This window comes from Anolis sagrei, chromosome 1 (genome assembly GCF_037176765.1).
Source record: "Anolis sagrei isolate rAnoSag1 chromosome 1, rAnoSag1.mat, whole genome shotgun sequence".
In the NCBI taxonomy this organism is placed as follows: Eukaryota; Metazoa; Chordata; class Lepidosauria; order Squamata; family Dactyloidae; genus Anolis; species Anolis sagrei.
Window position 1 is genome coordinate 127,804,357 of NC_090021.1, and position 13,379 is coordinate 127,817,735.

The 13,379-nt window shown below is 43.7% G+C and overlaps 1 protein-coding gene across 1 annotated transcript; it reads left to right on the top strand.

The window, feature by feature from the left end:
- The first annotated feature begins 1,565 nt into the window (after positions 1-1,565).
- Positions 1,566-13,079, top strand: SOX11 (SRY-box transcription factor 11). Its single transcript, XM_067468484.1, has one exon. It carries the CDS (start codon positions 1,804-1,806, stop codon positions 3,067-3,069), a length of 1,266 nt encoding a protein of 421 aa, XP_067324585.1. The 5' UTR covers positions 1,566-1,803; the 3' UTR covers positions 3,070-13,079.
- The last annotated feature ends 300 nt before the right edge of the window (positions 13,080-13,379 follow it).

Sequence of the window (13,379 nt, forward strand, 5' to 3'; positions counted from 1 at the left end):
CCTTTTTTGTATTTGTCAGAAATGATGAAGCATCTCAATTTAGAAATAATGCTTTGGGGTGAGCGGGAATTAAATCCAAAACCAAACGAGGTATGGTTGGCCCTCTTCATTTGCAAGTTTCGCTTTTACAGATTGATAGTTCTTATATCTGGCTATGATGTTCTTTCTAGGACTCTCTAGGTCTTTCAGTATGATCCTATGCTCAGCTTCCACCATACAGTTATGCTGGAGGACATAGAGATTCATAGACAAAATACCTCTCTGGACATTTGTATCTCTAGCATGATTTTATGGTCATCTTCCAACAGAAACTGTGCCGGCAGGACTAAAGACCAACAAGTCGCAGGTTCAAATCTGGGAGAGGCGGATGAGCTCCCTCTATCAGCTTCAGCTCCTCATGCGGGGACATGAGAGAAGCCTCCCACAAGGATGATAAAACATCAAATCATCCGGGCATCCCCTGGGCAACGTCCTTGCAGACGGCCAATTCTCTCACACCAGAAGTGACTTGCAGTTTCTCAGGTCGCTCCTGACACAACAAAAACAAAAACGCTCTAAGTCACCCTTGGGCTGAGAGGGGTGGTATATAAATGTAGTAGTAGTACTAAACAAATAAATAAATCCTCATATCATGTCATCTTTCCCAGTTGTTTGTCTTCAATCCTTCTGTCACGTGGGATTGTAATAATAATAATTATAATAATTATTATTATTATTATTATTATTATTATTATTACTTTTCTTCCTGTGCACCCAAGGAAACAACACCTCCATCGTTGCTTTCAAATCCCTGCCACAGATGCAAACCTCTCAAAGGCAGAGCCTTCCTGATATTTGTGTAAAGGGGGTCAGTAGCGGTGGGATGGCGTAGGATGTGGAAAAGCAGGGGGGGAGGAAAGAGGAAGGAAATCAAACAATACGCAAACCTGGAGGCTGGCTATAATAATAACAATAATGCTAATAATTTTTCGTCCTGCCCAAAGACAACGGCGCTGTCCCTCCTCCCCGCAACCCCAACCCCCCTACAATGACAGGAGCTAGCGGTCCCAAAGCGCCACCTACAGCCGTGAGAGGCTTCTCTTTTTTTTCAGAGAAACGAGCGGCTGAGGAGGCGCTTGGCTGCAAACGGGCATGAATGAGCTCGGGGCCAGTGTGGCACCGGGAAAGGCAAAGGAAGGAACGCGCCAGGGTGGTGGGGCTGGTTTTCAAACCATTTCTGAGTGGCTAAAATAGTGAGAACCTTCAATACTTGATCGAGATAAAAGGCCAGAAGGACGAGTGGTGGTGGGGGGGGGGGGGGGGAGGAAGAGAGAGAGTGAGAGAGAGAGAGAGAAGGGGGCTGTTTCAGAAGACGACCCCATCCCCCTTTGCTTTGCAAAGGCGCGCGCGCTCTCTCTCTCTCTCTCTCCCGGTCCTTTGCAAAGGCGCGCGCGAGAAGGGGGTGTGTCGGCAGGCATGTGGGGAGGGGGTGTGGAACGGAGGAGGAGGGGGGAAGGGGGCGTGGCCAGGGGAGGAGCCGCAGCCCGGCCATTGGCTGTCCCCGAGAGTGATGTCACCCATATCAGCCCCTGATAACTAGTTGGGAGAGGAGCCGCAACTTTTGCAGAAGGGGGAGCGTGATCCAGCGACATCTCTGGGTCCCGGCGGCTGCTGCTGCTGCTCTCGCAGGGGGAGGGGAAAGAGAGCCTTGGCTGGGAGAGAAAGGCAAGAGAGAGCGAGCGAGAGAAAGGGAAGGGGAACAAGGGCTGGGACAGAAGCCTTGCCAGGCGCGCTCGCTCCCTCTCTCTCCCCCACCCGCCCGCCATGGTCCAGCAAGCGGAGAGCGCCGAAGCGGAGGGCAACCTGCCCCGGGAGGCGATGGAGACGGAGGAAGGGGACTTCCTGGCCTGCAGCCCCGTGGCGCTGGACGAGAGCGACCCGGACTGGTGCAAGACGGCCTCGGGCCACATCAAGCGGCCCATGAACGCCTTCATGGTGTGGTCCAAGATCGAGCGGCGCAAGATCATGGAGCAGTCGCCGGACATGCACAACGCCGAGATCTCCAAGCGGCTGGGCAAGCGCTGGAAAATGCTCAAGGACAGCGAGAAGATCCCCTTCATCCGCGAGGCCGAGCGCCTCCGCCTCAAGCACATGGCCGACTACCCGGACTACAAGTACCGGCCGAGGAAAAAGCCCAAGATCGACCCTTCCTCGGCCAAGCCCAGCCCGGAGAAGAGCAGCAGCGGGAGCAGCAACGCGGGCAGCAACGCGGGCAGCAAGGCCGCCAAGAGCAACGCCAAGAAGTGCAGCAAAGGGAAAACCTCCTCCTCGTCCTCCTCTTCTCCTCCTCCTAAAGCCGGGACGAAGCTGGCTCCTCACCCTGGAGGCGACTACGGGAGCGAGGACTACTTCGGGGCGCTCAAGGCGGGCGGCAAGGCGGTCAAGTGCGTCTTCATGGACGAGGAGGACGAGGAGGAGGAGGAGGACGACGACCTGCAGCTGCGGATCAAGCAGGAGGAGGACGAGGAGGAGGAGGAGGAGGAGCCGCTCCACCACCACCACCACCACCACAGCCAGCAGCAGCTGAGGCGCTACAACGTGGCCAAAGTGCCGGCCAGCCCGACCCTGAGCTCCTCGGCGGAGTCCACCGAAGGCGCCAGCTTGTACGAAGAGGTGCACAAGGGAGGCGTGGTGGCGGCGGGGGCGGCGGCGCACGGAGGAGCCCACGCCAGCCGGCTCTACTACGGCTTCAAGAGCATGCCCAAGAGCGCCCCGCAGCCGCCCAGCCTCTCCCCGGCCTCCTCCCGGTCCGTCTCCACCTCTTCTTCCTCCAGCGAGGAGGCCGACGACCTGCTCTTCGACCTGAGCTTGAATTTCTCCCAGCACGCCCAGGCCGCCTCGGAGCTGGGGGTGGGCTCGGCCGCGGGGAACCTGTCCCTCTCCCTGGTGGATAAGGACCTGGATTCCTTCAGCGAGGGCAGCCTGGGCTCCCACTTCGAGTTCCCCGATTACTGCACCCCCGAGTTGAGCGAGATGATCGCCGGAGACTGGCTGGAGGCCAACTTTTCCGACCTGGTCTTCACTTACTGAGCATTGGCAAAGGAGCAGGAGATGGAGAAGAAGAGAGGGGCGTGACAAGAGAAAGAGAGAGAGAGAGAAAGGGGGAAAAGAAAGGACGTGGAGAAAAAAAAAGAGAAAAAATAGTCAAGGAAAAACGATGCTTATCAAAGAATAACGGTGGAGTTGTTGAAGTGAAGTCATGATCAAAAATGTATTGGGCTTTCTTATTATTATTATTTTTCCTCTGCCTCGCAGTTAGTTCCCAACCGAGTCCGGAGTTGTGATATTTTATATATATATATTACTTCTTTTTTTTTTCCTTTCCCCCTTTTTTTCTCTTCTGATTTTGTAATTTTTTTCCCTTTTCGAATTGGAGATCACAACAGGAGGAAAACAAACAAACAAACAAACAAAGGCAAATGGGACTGGGGGCTTCAAAAAAGAGATACAAGAAGGCGCTTGTTTGGTGAAGCTTTTGGGTCTTGTGATCGAAGTCTGGAAGAAGATGGTCTGCAGGAAGGAGGAGGAGAAGGAGAAGAAGTCTTTTGGCAGCACAACTGTTACTCAAGGGGGTTTGTGGATTTTTCTCTCTTTATGTTCATCTTTTCTCCTGCAAAAAAGGTTTTTTTTTAATGGACCGTTCTTTCTAGGAGTTTTTTTTTTGTCTAACTAAAAGGGACCATTGCAACTGTTTAATATTTTTTTTGTCTGTTTGGAGGGAGAAAACTGATGTCTTCTATGCATCCGATTCTTAACAAAGCTGCAGGGAGCTTGACAAGAAAAATGAAATAAAATAAAAAATGCAGACTGTGCAAACGCTTACAAAAACAAAACTGTGAACTGACAAGATCAGAGTTTACTTTTCAGATCAAATTGTTTATGGTTTGACAAATGTGATTTCTACTTGCCAACTCTTTATTTTTTTTGGTAACTTGTTCCCTTATACCTCCTTGATTGAATACCAGACAGCCTAGACCTCAGTACACAAAGGTATTGAAACATTTTTGATACATAACAGACCTCAGTCTTTTTTAAAAATTAATATATTTTCAGGCGTATTTTTGTACAGTGAAAGGGAACATTCTTGCTGTGTTTTTTCAGTAAGACTTTTCAGGCACTTCTTCCCTTTTATTTTTTATTTTTTATTTTTTTGTATTATTATTTTTTTATTTTCTCCTCTTTGTTTTTAGCATGCAAGTTATATGGGTACGTTTATGTCCTGGTTTTCAAAGGATTTAAGAAAAAAAAAAGAATCCTTGCATCTAAAGGCCTTGTGGTTTAAAAAAAAGAGAAAAAAGAAACAAAACACTTTTTCTTTTGTACAGTTCTAGTTCAGATTTGTTCAATATTTGTAGGTAAAGATTTATTGAAAATGGTGATATAGACCTCAGAGCTGTTATCTTAGTTTCAAAGATTGTATATGTACTGTACTATAGTAGGAATTTATGTATCTCATACGCTGTGATATGTGGATGGGGGCCCAGATGGAAGGTATGAAACTGGATTCTCAACTTTTCTGTCATTGGAAGAAAAAAAAGATATGAAATGGGAGGGAAAAGAAAGGCACATATAGTCAAAGAAGAAGAAGAAAAAGGTTCTCATTTTGTGCAATATAAATCTGAAAAGTGCAGACTATTTGCATATATTGTAGCAAAGGATGGCAAGGAGGGGGAGAAAAACAGACTTGTGCACTGTCAACATCATTGCCTGTTGTTGTTTTTGAAAGAAAAGAAAATGCCAAAAGTCTGTATCTTGACAATTTTTATAAAAAAATAAATCAGCTGGAACTGATAGAAACTAAATTCGCTATTAAGTGTCTGTAGAGAAGAAACACCATTGGGTTGCTGAGGGGCTGAATGGGGGTGAGGAGGGGGAAATGGGAGACTTGGAGGCACAGCAGACTCTGAAGGGCACACAGCCTTATATCCCAGAATATCCCACATCTGAGTGTGGATTCAGAGAACCCAATTCAAAGCAGATATTGTGGGATTTTCTGTCTTGATATTCTGGGATATAGGGCTGTGTGGAAGGGCCCTGACCTCTTCTTTTCATAGCTCTTTCCCTCCTTTTTCTGTCTGTCTCTCTCTCTCCCAGTTTCCAATTATGTTTTCTCGCCCCCTTTCAGCTTCCTCTGAGGTGATTCTTGGGAGGAAAATGGCTTGAGGGCTTGGCTTGAGGGTGCCTTGGTGTGCTTCCTGTGCTGTCTGAGGCCCCCTCCACACAGCTGAATAACATCCCACATTATCTGCTTTGAACTAAAATATATGGCAGTTTGGGCTCAGATAACTCAGTTCAAAGCAGATATTGTGCATTATCTGCCTTGATATTCTGGTTATATGGCTGTCTGGAAGGGCCCTGAGAATGAATCCAGTTTGACACCACTTGTAACTACCAGGGAATCCTGTGACTTGTAGTTTCACGAGGCTTTAGGTCCTCACTGCCTTGCCAAACTACAACTCCACGGAGCCATGGCAGTCTTTGGGCCCTTCCACACAGCCCTATAACCCAGAATATCAAGGCAGGAAATCCCACAACTGGGTTATCTATCTTCACACTGTGATATATTCCAGTTCAAAGCAGAAAATGTGGGATTTTGTCCAGCTGTGTGGAAGGGGCCTAAAGCATCCGTTCTGCAGTTGTGAGGTACCCAAGGGCCAACATGGGATGCTGGCGGGAAGGTATCGGCACTAAAGTCAGAAGGCTCAGCTTCCTGTACTGAAGCTTGGATTGATGGGAAAGCAGGCAACAATTATTGTGGGGGAGTTTTGTGTTTCTGGGCCCTGACGGAGTATATGTTTCTATATGTGTGTATGTGTGTGAGAGAGAAAGCTGTGCACGCGCGGGTGGGCGTGTGCTGAGGCGCGCGCGGGAGAGCATTCTACATCCGAGTGTTTCTTTTTTCTCGCTCTCTCAGGCCCCTTTCCACACAGCTGAAGAAAATCCCACATTATCTGCTTTCAACTGAAATATAGGGCAATGTGGACTCAGATAACCCAGTTCAAAGCAGATATTGTGGGATTTTCTGCCTTGATATTCTTGGATATAGAGCTGTGTGGAAGGGCCCGAGTCCACACTGCCATATATTCTAGTTCAAAACAGATATTGTGGGATTTTCTGCCTTGCCATTCTGTTATATGGCTGCGTGGAAGGGCCCTCCCCCCACTCTCTCTCTCAGGCCCCTTCCACACAGCTGAATAAAATCCCACATTATCCACTATGACAGTGTGGACTCATAACCCAGTTCGAAGCAGATATTGTGGGATTTTTTTGGCCTTGATATTCTGGGTTATATATATAAAAAATCCTGCTTTGAACTGGATTATCTGAGTCCATAGATAATATGGGGTTTTCTGCCTTGATATTCTGGGATATAGGGCTGTGTGGAAGGGTCTTGAGTCTCTGTGGGACGGCGTCATGGCTGTGTCTCTCTGTGCGTTAGAGGGAGCGAAATGGGCCCCGCTCTGCGCCGCGAAGGGGGTGTGTCTTGACCATGTGTGTCCGTCCGCGCGCTCAATAAGCGGGAGGAGGGGGAGCGGCGGCACTATTGCATGAAGAGACCCAACTGTAGCCTGGCCATCCTTTCAGATAGTTCGATAACGTGAATACATTCGGTGTTTTGGAGACAGCATATTTCAATAAGCAGGTTGTTGTTGTTGTTTTTATTGAGGGGGAAATAAGTGGGGAAAGCGCACGACAAGGACTCCTCCCCGAGCTTTAGCCGAGTCCGCGCTTTTTCTCTCTTTGGAGAGGATGAGGGTCACGTCGTGAACGCGCCCCCGCGCGCGCTGTCCGGAGGGAGGGGGCAAGGCAGGCGGGCGGCGCGTGCAATGTATATGCGTGTGTGCGCGCGCACGCCTGGGGTTGAAAGGATGCTGGGCCCTGGGAACATCCCTCCATCTGCGCGCCCTTCCCCCTCCGTCTGCCTCTGAAGGGAAGGAGGGAGAGAGGGGGCTTTTTTTCCTCTTTCTCTCTCTTCAGCGGGAAGAAGGCTGCGGATGCCTTTCTTTTCCCCTCATTTATCACCCTCTCCCTCCCACCTTCCCTTCCAAGAGCCGGGTTTCTTTAGTCTGTTGGTTGGAATGTGTTGCTTCCAGTGTGGTGCCACCATCGCCGCCTTCTCCATCCCCGCCTTTCCTCTTTTCCAATGTAGTTTTTACTGGTACTGTAAAGCACTCCAGGGCAGCAGCAGCCACAGCAGTGGGTTGTTTTCTTTCCTGCTCTCTCAGCCTGGAGTCGCAGAAGGTGCTCTGGAGAGAAAGCGAGAGGAGGGTTGCGCCTTCTTTGCCTTAATCAGGCGTCCCTTGCTCCTCCATCAGCACCAGAGCCGCTTGACCAATGAGAGATGCTCGGGTTCCCTTCTCTTTACTGAAGCCTGGGCCCCAGAAATGGGCGGCCTCAGGCAAGCTGGCATTAGGGACAGGGCAGCTGAGCTTCTGCTGCGGTTATTTTTTTATTTTATTTTCATAAGCCAAAATGTGCTCTTTTACAAAAAACGAAATGTGATCCCATTTCAGTCTTACCCATTTGGGGTAGGGAGCTGATGAAGGTTGTAAGTAGACTTAGGCACAATGGTGGAGGGCCATCTATTTGTTTTGGTTCCCTTATAAATCAGGTGTAGAGTTTGTCAGTCCAGTGGATAGACTACTTCCTTATCCATCCTAATCTTGATTACTCTAGATCAGGCATGGGCAAACTTTGGCCCTCCAGCTGTTTTGGACTCCAACCTCCACAATTCCTAATAGCCAGTAGGAATCTCGCCTAGTCTCCAACAGACTATAAACCAGCCAGGCTTTGAAGCTGCAAGGCCATTAAATGCTAATCAAGGTGGCCAATTGCAACATTCACATCCGCCTCAAGCAAACAAGAGTTCTTTCTCCAACCTTGGACATTCCACAGATATCTAAACCCAACTTACCTAATTTCCAACAGACCCCTCAACCTCTGAGGATGCCTGTCATATATGTGGGTGAAACATCAGGAGATGATGCTTCTGGAACAAGGCCATATGTGGGTGAAACAACAAGAGAGAATGCTTCTGGAACATGGCCATACAGCCCAGAAAACTCACATCAATCCACCCAGTAGGCTATTAGGAATGGTGGGAGTTCAAGTCCAAAACACCTGGAGGGCTGGAGTTTGTTCATGCCTGATCTAGATTCTGGAGGATTTGGGACTAAGTCCCACTGATTTTTTTTTAGAGCAAGTCAGAGAAATCTCTGCTAGAGTCAGCATTATTACCCTTGCTTGAAGGTAAAGCCTGATCAAATCAATTGGATTTACTTTTGTGTCTGTATAATTTTGATCAGGTTGCTTGTTGTTTAGAAGGACAGTTCACATGGAGAATCACAGGATACACTGGCTGAGGGAAAGCATTCTGCATGGCATATTTACATGACAGAAGTAAAATAAAACACTTAACATTGGATTTGTTTGATCATGTGGAAATTGAGATGTGAGAGATCAGTTTTTAGATTAGTCGATGAAAACTGGTTGCAAAAAAAACATACCCTCACATTAAGTCCTACCATTATTCTTTTTTTAAAAAAACCTGCTTGGTTTAAAGCTTTTCTGGATTAAAAGATTACAGCATACTTCAAAACTTTTGGGGTTGTATCTTGCATTATGTTAAGCCTTTATGTTAAGCCTCTATGAGAAATTATGGTTGGTTTTAGGACAGAATCGAATCTATAGTCAGTCAATATAAGAAAGATTCTTGAATTGTCAATTCTGGCATTTTAAATTAATGTGTTACTGGTTGACAGTTATTTTTATGTGTTTATAAAAAAAGAGCAAGTAATTGGCAGGGAAAGAGACTTAAGTTTCTTCTGCAATTGACAGTGCATTCACAAATATGCTCATTCAGAAAGAATACTGACACATTTCTATGGGGTTTAATCCAGTTTTCCCACCTTAGATGTTTTATTAGAGTGGTTCTCAACCTGTGGATCATCAGATGTTTTGTCTTTCAACTCCCAAAAATCCTAGCAGCTGGTAAACTGGCTGGGATTTTGAGGAGTTGTAGGCCAAAACATCTAGGTTGCGAACTACTAAGTTCCATCATCCTCAGAATCTTTGCTGAGGATTGTAGTCAAGACATCTCAAGGGTGAAGGGTGACCCATTAGAACAGCATTAAATTCATGGACTGAATATATTCAAATTTCAGTTGAGCCCAAACCAAGCCAAAATGTTTTCATTCTCCCAAACTTCTGTCATGTATTCAGCCTTGCTTCTTAAAGTGATCTCACAGTGGATTGAATGTGTGCATGTGTTGCTGATTTTGTTATATACTGATTGCATTTAATACAGGGTAGCCTGGACTCCTGACAGGAATAATGTTTAAAATTTAATTCTCTCTTTTTTTCCCTCTCATTATGTGTAATGAGAGAAATGCCTGATTCTCTGTATGTAATTTATCTAGATAAGGAAATGTTTAGGTTGAACAGTGAACCCACTTTTGATGGCAAGGGGTGGGTATTCAGAATTCAAAATGACATTTCCAAAAGAAGTTGTAAAACAATTGCTTACATTTGGTTTGTGGAAAGGACGACAAAATACTATGTAAGGTGCAATATACAAGGAAGGGGAACAAATTTCATTTGAATAGTTCTTTTGATTTATAATATAATAATAATAATTCATTTCATTTAAACTACTGTACAGTTTCTCTGCCATTAAAATCGATGCCAAAATATCTACTAACAGTGGGAGAGAAGCAATGCCTTAGGTCACTGAAAATTTTCATTGGGCAGATTCCTTTCCAGTTCTTGGAGCTGTAATCCTAAATATACTTGCTAGGAAGTAATACTCAATTAACTTATGGGACTTACTTCTAAGGAACATGCTTATGATGGCATCTTATGTTTACGACCACAGTGAATTTATATTACAACTTCTTCCTTGTAAATGTGCCTGAAGTCTTTTTTTCCAGACTGCTGTCCTGTACAATAGGTTTACCTCCCCATGTTGAACCTCTACCTTCTTCCCATTCCTCCTTTTTAAAGAGTCCCTCAGCACATTTCTTCCTCTTGAGTGAGGGGATGCATTGTTGAAGTGCATAAAACAAAATGTTTTAATGATTGTCAGCTTTTTTTAATATATGAAAATATCCTGACCTTGGACAGGATTCCATTTCAAAAAGCAACCTAAGATATTTAAAGACACTTTTTTTGGAAGGTGAAATCCAGTTTATATCTTTCCTTCTGGCTACTTCCTCTCTAATGTTAGAAGATCTAATTCTCACAAAAATGTTTAATTCTTTAAGGGCAATATATATGACAGATTAAATAGAAAGATTGATTAAAATGTCTTTTAAAAGTGTATTTACTCTAAATATAGATGTCCATACATGCAAAAGGTAACTTTTTCCTAGTGTAGTGTCTATAGAAAGTGATTTGAACCTATGAGGCCTTAATGGCCATTCATACCAATGTATATTGGTTTAAAAGTGTAGTTACACGAATCTATTGAATGTGAAATCAGACACCACAGACTTATATTGGTCTTTAGTAGTCTCAGAACTCTCTTTGTTCTATATCTCCACCTTTGTTACACACCCCTATTCCGTGGCCTGGTAAGATCCTCATCCTGCACTTCTTAGAAAAATAAAAAAAAACACCTTTGTTTAATTTGATTTGTATTTTTCAACATTTTAAAATGTTGGGCCTTGATTCTCCAATAGGTTGAAAACTTGATTGTTTCTCACAGCCCCACCCCTTAATCTTCAGTAGTTACAGGAACTAAGGAGAAAATCCTTCCATTCATCTATCCTTATATTTCACCAAATTTGTAGACACCCAATCTTTTTTATCTCCCCTCCCACACCACTTGTGGGCATTCCTCTCCCACTTCTTCCCCACACACTACCTATAGCAATTAACTGCCTACTTGATTTTTACCCTCCCTTCATGGATGCAGTGAATTTTTAAGAGAATTTCACAAGCAAGTAGTTTTTTAGTGAGTTTAAAAGTAAACAGAGTTTTAAAAGCCTATTTTTATATTCAGTATAAAGCACAAATGTGCAGAAAGTGTAGAATGACTTACAAAAAGGGAAGTAAAAGTCCATAATATTTCATGTATAGAAGTAATACCTGAATTGGGTATTGATCCTCCTAGAAAGACCCAATAGTGATGCCAGTGCAGAGCTAGGATCATTGCAATGTCTCCTAGGAAATTATGATGAACAGCAATTTCACAGGAATGACTTCTATGAATATAAGCAGCCCCTAAATCACTATGGCCAATAAGGGGGTTGGTGGTTCTCAAGGATGCACAGACAACCTGGAAATATGAAAATGGAGTTCCCTGTCTTCATCACATCATCACACACACCTCTTGGTTTGGTTTTGTTAGAATGCTTTTCTATACTCAGATATTTCCCAAATGTGTAAGATGCATATTCTAAATGGACTCTTTATTAAGTATGCTTTCAAGAAATCAGGATGTACTGATTTATTAGGTCCCATTAATTTCAATGGAACTTCTAAGTACCTCAATGGGAGTAGATTCTCTCCTCCCTTTTCAACAAAGGTTGGGATTTGCATCCATAGTATTTTATCTTTCAGGGGTGAAATTTGATGATGTTATACATTCTAGCCCAGGAACTCCATTCTCACTGTTTCTTTCCATAGTCCTGCATAACTTATCTTCACACCCAGCTTGCCTCAACTCCTGGTTAGCCCAGGAAATACACCTTAGCACCATTGCTGTTTATTTTACAATTTCTGGGTTTTAATGTTGTACATATATTGGAAGTTTGGAGTCAACATAATGCTTTGCCTTTCTTTTTTACTTCTTTTTTTTCCTGGTGGGCTGTTTTAAGTTCGGAGGCCAATTGTACCAGTGTGGGAATCTTGATGGTTACAACATTTATGAGATGATGCATGATGGCCACAGGTGGAGTAAACTGAATGTCTTTTAGAACAGGTTTGTTTCCAGCATGACACTTTTTAAAAAATGTGTAATTGCAAAATAAGAAAAAAAGAGTTTTCAAAGGCCACATGAAATGTAGTTTTTTTCATAACCGCTCCATACCTGGGGAGGGAGGAACGCTGAAAAGTACTTTGATTAGAAGTCTGAATGATGGTGGTGTTGGGGGGGAGACCTTCTTAAAGGTTTTTGCATGCCAGTGCACGGGCCTATTGCTGTAAGAAGGGGGGGAAGGACGAGTAAGGTTTGCTTGAGGCAATGCACTGGAGGACAAAAAGTATTTTCTAGCACTAGGAAAAAAAGAAAATGCATGGCAGAGTTTTGTCTTCTAGTAGACTATATAGCATGCAGAGTTTAGTATGTGTCAAAACAGTGTATGACATTGCTGTATCAAAGTTGTAAAGTTAAGCATTATTTATTGAAAACTATGTATTTTTTTTGTAAAAACCTGATCACCTAGAGGATTAATATCATTTACTTGTGCTAGTGCTACATTCTTAACCAGCTTCTTAACTACAGTACTTGATATGCAGTGTTAAATGCTCAGGGTTGAAAAAAACAGTCCACTCCAATGTCTCTTCTCTCTTTTTCTTTTTTTCACCATTGGGAAAATATCTCAAATAAAGGAATCACTTGATACAATTGCTCACAAGATTGTAATAAAACTGTGTGATCAATCTTTATATGTGTTTTTATGTGGATTTCCCCCTCAGCCAGTTTTATGTATATAAGAAAGGGCTCTGCTCTACATCTTGTGGGGCAACCACATTTTTTTCCAGAAATATTATGTCTTTCCATGTAAACATGGCTCATGGCTCTGACCAGAATAGCTTGAGCATAGTGCTATTCTGTGTCCATCTATGATGCCCTGGAAACAAGGCAAATATCATTACTTTTTCCTGCTTTTTGGAGCTTTGGATAAAACCAAAGCAAATTACCCTTTGATTCATCATTTTAGATAATGTTTTAAAACAGAACATGAAATAAAGAAATAAGAGAAGTTTCTACTCTTGGATTAAATACCAGCAAACTCCATTTCTCTGTATCTTTTTTCTACAGACAATTTACACTGTAAATGTATTTTGACATAGAAATAAATCATTCTGTATTAAGATTCTTGATATGAAAATGTTTTTATGAAAATCTGTAATTGGAACTATAATATGTTTATAAAATGTGTTTATGTGGTGGAAGTTTGTTGTATATTAAATATGGTTTTATATAAATGTTTGTGTTATATTGTAGACATTTCAAAATAGACAATTAGTATAACCCAGTTACACTGTCCAGCTCTTGGTTATCTAAAACTTATTTTCTTTTCATTTCATTTCAGTGGTGCATTTACCAAAGTAGCTTCAAAGTGGGAAAACCCCATAGCATCAGTTTGTCTGTTTACCTCTCCCCCTTAAAGGTG